The following is a 6,042-nucleotide window of genomic DNA, read 5'->3' as shown; positions in this document are numbered from 1 at the left end:
CAGATTTGGAGTAAAGATTATTACCTTTAAAATTAAGCTCAAAAGTGTACTTTGCTCTGATAATATAAAATGGCAGGATGCTATTTTTAATGTCTGAGCAAAGTGTGTAGGAAACACACTATCCTACACAAAGTGTGAGAAAGTGTTTCGTTCTTTCACAGCAAGGAAACGCTTGCTCTGTGTTTCCTAYACAGAGCAAAGTGTGTAAGAAACACTTTGCTCTGTGTAGGAAAAGCATAATCAAAGAGCTTGAACATTAACAATTCATTTAAGCCTGACTAGTTCTATACCTGCTTAAGAAACGTGTAGATTAAATGTCTGTTGTTAAAGTGCTTACAAAACTTGCAAACTTATTACAGTGTATACTAGCATGCAAGAGGAAATCAGCAGGCTTTGTGYTTAGAGGCATTACACTTTGCAGTGACTAACTGCTCTAAAGATAGCCCTTTATGACCACTGAAACATTCTTTAATTAGACCAGAGGTAAGAAGAGGATGTCAAAAGTCTCCTTGGCAGAAGAGGTACTTCTAAAGTCTTAGACTTTATGGTTAGGTCTTTTGTAATGTGGAGACAACCCAGCAAGCTTCATTTGTTGTTAATCTGCTATTAAGTGAAGATGAGTTTAACCGGAGGTCCCATTAAAGAAGACGTGATGGCGTGGGAGCCAAAAAAGTTAGCAGACTACATGAGACAGGTGAGTTGATTCACGMGYAAGAAAGTTATCCTCCAGTGTTTTACGATAGTTTTACAGTCTATTACGTGAAGTAGCTAATGAAGCTAGGTAAGCTAGGTGAATTTAGCATGTCAGCTAATATGTCACAGTGTGTTGAATTTTTCAGAGGTTTTAAACACCACAATAAATGAGTTKACTGATCTCTGCAAAGTTTCAAATAAGCTACATATGATGTTGGTGTTTATTTAGAAGTTACACTAAGCCAAAATGGGTGTTTATGAAAGATACAGCAAATTTTAAAGGTGTGTGGAACTATCTCTAGCAGAAATAATTAGAATTTTCTTGTAAACAGTAATCATTCTTGCACGTTGCAACTTTTTCCTCATTTAGATTGTTCCACCCCAATGATMAATGCTTATTTTGATTCACTACAACTGGCATGCGACATTTGAGGTTCTGTAACTTTCTTAAACATGGGATGGTGTGACCTCAGCAAATAGTAACAGCAAACAGAGAATACAAGCAACTACACAGGCCACTTTATTGGGGACATTATTGGGGACATTTTTCTAGAATCAAGTTTAATTCCCTCTTACCCTTAAAACCACCGTTATTCTTGATGGCGCAGATTGAGGAAGAAGTCAGAAACATTCCTTCACAGTTTTTGGTTTGCTTGAAGTCAAATCATTACCTGATTAATTGGCTATACATCCAAGTTGCAAATCTGCAAATCCCAAACAAGATGGTCATAAAGGGATGGTCTTTGTCACCAACAATATTYAGGTGGGATGTGACAAACAATGCTCAGTGGTTACAACTGCACCCAAAGTATGTCAAGAAACAATTTTCATCTCTATTATACTACCACCGCRATCCTAAACTATTGATACAAGGCAGGATGGTTCTGCTGCTTGTGACATCTGAAATCTTGTCACATCAAACCCAGGAGTGTTTTTCCAAACTGTTATAATCCAATCTTAGTGAGTTTAAGAAAATGTATCCTCAGTTTGTTTTTCTTTGGTGTGGTATCTGTCGTGCTCTTCTGCTGCTATAGTGAACGTCCTTCAAGTATTGATGTGCAGTGAGTTATTTGACAAAATGTTACCTTTCTCTCATCTATGTCCAAGGTCATYTAAAGTTACTTTTACCCCCTATTTTGATGCTTGGTTTTAACTTCAGGAAATCGTCTTTACCAAACTCTAGATAAACGCAACGAGTTGCTGCTATGTGATTGGCTAATTTTCTGTGTGTTTTAACAAGCAACATATTTTGCAGTTGAATATCTTCTTTTTTCCTTTTACTTTAAAACGATGCATTTGATGTTATTTTGCAAATGACTTTAGCAGTAACGTGGGCAGAAACAGTTGTGCGTTCAGCGAGTCTTCGCTCCATGGCATCAAGACATGGCTGAGCATGACTGGCTTGGCAAATGCTACACCACTGCTTTAATAAAAGTGCTCATACTTCATGATGTTCAATTTGACTGAATGCTGTAATGGTTTCGATTCTTTTATAGGGTGCAACGACAGATCGTATTGTGTCGTATGTTGTTTTTAACGTTGCATTTATGCAATTTTAAAATATTAAAGACAATTCCTTTTCTGGAAATGACGGCAAACCTGAGAATGCAAAGAGCAGAAGTTGTTTCGTCATTGTATTGAATTGATCCTAGTTGCAGTTTATTAACAAAATAATTCTCCAAACGAGAAAGGCAGCTTTATTTTCAGTCCAAAATGAGCATAAAACCATATGTTAAAACCTTTACTTAGTGCTTCATCAAACATACTTTTTTGTTTTCTCAGCTCAAGTTATTCGGCTGTGACAATGTAGTGTTGAAGAGGGGCATAACTGGAGCACAATTTCTGGTGAGTTACTTTTCAGCTCTCGTGGTCTTCAACATTTTCAGTAATTATCTTGATGAGTAACAGACTTTCTTATTTCCAAAACATGCAACTCATTCAGCATATGATCCAGCGTGATCTTCAAGTGTTCCCAATCACCTACGTCCCGTGAGTTTGGCATAAATGTTATTTAACTAGAATCAGAGCAGGTCGTAGTGCAACAAGTTTAAACTGTTGATATTATACTGATTGTTTGGCTCTCATGGTTTGCAGAATACTTGCCAAAGTTCAAAGAGATCTCAATAAGCAAGAAACGAGGAAGAGTTTTGGTTCCAAGTAAGTAGGGAGATGTTATTTATGTAATCTGAAATCGAAACTAACCACAAAAAAGGAGAACTCACCTTCATTTAATGTGCAGGTCTAAGAAAAGAAATCATTTGACAGAAGGTAAAAACCCATCCCTTAAACTTTGCAAATAAAATCAATCARCCGTATTTTTTGCAATTTGATAGCAATCTAATTATTTTTCATTTTTATGCAGTGCAAGGTGAAAAAGTCTGGGGTGAGCATGTAAGTGAAACACTATGTAGTTCTGTTTTGTTTGTTTTAGTTACAAAAAAAACAAATATTACATTCAAGCAATAAMATTTTCGGAAACCCTTTATTTGACAGGGTGTGCATAAGACCGACACGACACTGTCATGAAGATGAAGGAGTCTTAATAAATGTCTATGACTGTTGTYATGAAGTGTCATTCGGAAAATGACACTTTTAATGTTAAGTTGTTTTAAAAGATGCATTGAAAGTCCATTAAAAGTCCCAACATTGCATTATTTTGTAAATAATGACACTTTAAAGCAAAGTTAGCACTTTTAATGGACTTTCAATGCAACTTTGCATTAAAAGTGTCATTATTTACTGAATGACACTTCATGACAACATTCATAAAGAGTCCTTCATATTCATGACACTGTCACGTTTATGACAGTGTCATGTCAGTCTTATGTACACCCCGACTTATAAAGTGTTACCAAATTTCCCATGTGACACAAAGAGGTAAAATATAATAATTATGATCAAACTTTATAYGCATATTAGCTAAGTTAGATCTCTTTCCTCTGACTAGGACAGTGAAAGTGACTATGAGGAGTTTAACGAAGAAGCAGGAGATGGAAACTACATTGTTCCTCTTACTGAGCCACTCACAGCAGATGATCTGCATAAAGCCAAAGCAAGAGAAGATCACAGGCTTCATCCAGTCTTTTCACTGCCTGAACCCCAGAGGGTGTCTAAAGTTCACAGCCTTCCCACAGGTAATGAAAAGCTTCCATGAGGAGAAATGTGTTGAGAGCACAGAAACTGCCGTTTACTTCTGAGCCAATTAATGTTTGTTATTTCTCATTTCAGCTCACTCATCTAGTTTTCAACAAGCCGCAAATAAGAAGCCAGGAAAACCTCCGGTTCCCCAGAGAGCCTTTTCAAGCTTAGGTATATACAGTTCATAAAAGGAAGTTTACATGTTGCTAACACGTTTCTTTAAATTTCACATTACCTATAATTATCCAGCAGAGGGCAGTGTTGCTTTGGATACTGGCCCACTTACTAGAAGGCGCCCGCTACCAACAGTCCCACAGCGACATGTGTCTAACAGGTAAAATAACCTAAAAGAATTATTGGGGTTTAAAGTTATTTATCTGTCCTCATCTTTTTTTCTCTTCATTTGTTTTTACTTCTTCTTTTTCAGGGCAAATAATATAACTCCCCATGTTCCTGTACCAACATCACACGTTCTGTCAAACCAACMAACAAGAACAGAAGGACATGTCAATAAGCAACAAGTACAGGTAAAATGGTAGGGATTTATATTGAAGTTAGTTACACAAAAAAGTGCATTTTCAATGTCAAAACAGCAGATGGCGATGTTGTACAATACAACAGCAAAAACCTTTTCCTAGTCTGATACAGAACTTAAAAACACTTTTGTTTTAACAAGACAGGTTACTGTTATTATACATGCTACATATTCTGTCTCTACGACTGTAAAAGCATCAAGCAGAAATGTAAAAAAGATGTTTTGTGTTTTACTGCGGCTTTTCTCTCACTGTGAATCCAGGCTTTGGATCCCAGCTGGTACAAGGGAAAGATAACTCGAAATCAGGCTGAAGTTTCTCTCTGGGAGGTGAACAAGGTTCGATGCTGCATCATTCTCTCTGTTGATAAAATATTCAGACACACAGAGAGATGCACACATTTCAGCGAGACATAAAAAAAAAAATCAGCAATTTCATGAGTGTGTGGTTTCATCTCTCGAAGGATGGAGCATTCTTAGTGAGGGACAGCTCACACGGCTCAACACAACATCCCTACACTCTGATGCTGTTAAATCAAGGCAAGATTTTCAACATTAAGATCCAGAGACAAAATGATTTCTATTTCCTCGGAAATGGCACAAACAACACTAAGGTGAGCTAAAATGCACTGCAAACCTAAAAAAAAAAAAAAAGATCTGCTTTATTTAACTGAAAAGTTCACATATTGCAGCACACCTCAGGGAATGTGTGATGCCGACTTGTGCTGCGCTGCGTCATTAGGTCCCCGTCATTTTCAGTGTGTGCTGTTGTGCTTTAGAGCTTCCTCAGGGTGAAGGAGATGATTATCCATCACATGAACACCCCGCTGCTGCTCAAAGATGCCACAGACCAGTGGTCTGAGGAGCAGCCGCAGTGCTGTCTGCTGCACCCTGCGGGACTCTGACCATGCCAACAGCAGGCTCAACGTGAGTGCTCGCGTATGTTTCTGTCTTCCATGCATGCAAATTTTTTGCATACATGTGTGTTGCTTTTCTTAGATGTTTTAATAAGCTTCGAATTAAATGTCACAATATTCAAAATCCCAAAAGGTCATTGTTATGTAATTCTCATATTTGCTGCTTTAACTCTCTTAAAAAACAGAAATGAGTACCCTTGATTTGGCTTAGGTGTTGGATATCTTTATTTTATTTTTTTTTAATTATGCACTTTTTTCCACACAGATTACCTTTGCTCCTCATGCCTCAGGTTAGGCTCAAAGTCCGGTCTGCTGCTGCTGCTTCACCGTCTCTCGGATATTTTTTTTTTCTAGGAGAAATGCCGCTTTGTCAGGGTGGCTAACAGAGATGAGCAGATCGCATTGCTTCAGATGGGTTCGCACTGCAGAGAGAAACCCAGTATCATTTGTCACTGTAGCCTCGGGTCAATGGCAACTGTTATTGCAGCTAAAACAATCCGCGTAGGGAAAAATGTAATTGTATACACAGTGTATCTTTTTATTCCCTCCTTCAATTACAAACTGCATCAATATGTCATGACTCAGATTTGCTGGACTTCATTTGCTCGCTGACATCTTGATGATCGCTTGTTGTTACTTCCTTGTGACTTACAGTGGATGACGTTTTTGTACACAAAAAGATGAGTACAAACAAATGAGCTCGCACAGAAAAAGCAACACATGCACATATAATCATGTCTTAGAAGGTCTAGGGAATTTAAG

At 37.7% G+C, this 6,042-nt stretch overlaps 1 protein-coding gene across 1 annotated transcript; it reads left to right on the top strand.

Moving 5' to 3' along the window:
* The first annotated feature begins 421 nt into the window (after window positions 1-421).
* lcp2b (lymphocyte cytosolic protein 2b) lies at window positions 422-4,724 on the top strand. The gene is made up of 10 exons (XM_008419585.1): window positions 422-694; window positions 2,476-2,538; window positions 2,636-2,682; window positions 2,788-2,850; window positions 2,933-2,961; window positions 3,056-3,084; window positions 3,641-3,827; window positions 3,922-4,002; window positions 4,081-4,165; window positions 4,259-4,724. Exons 1-10 carry the CDS (start codon window positions 617-619, stop codon window positions 4,368-4,370), a joined length of 774 nt encoding a protein of 257 aa, XP_008417807.1. The 5' UTR covers window positions 422-616; the 3' UTR covers window positions 4,371-4,724.
* Window positions 4,725-6,042: the final 1,318 nt, after the last annotated feature.

The sequence above is a fragment of the Poecilia reticulata genome, linkage group LG10 (genome assembly GCF_000633615.1).
Source record: "Poecilia reticulata strain Guanapo linkage group LG10, Guppy_female_1.0+MT, whole genome shotgun sequence".
NCBI lineage: Eukaryota > Metazoa > Chordata > Actinopteri > Cyprinodontiformes > Poeciliidae > Poecilia > Poecilia reticulata.
The sequence above is the reverse complement of the archived record's forward strand: the minus strand, read 5'-3'. Positions and strand labels throughout refer to the sequence as shown.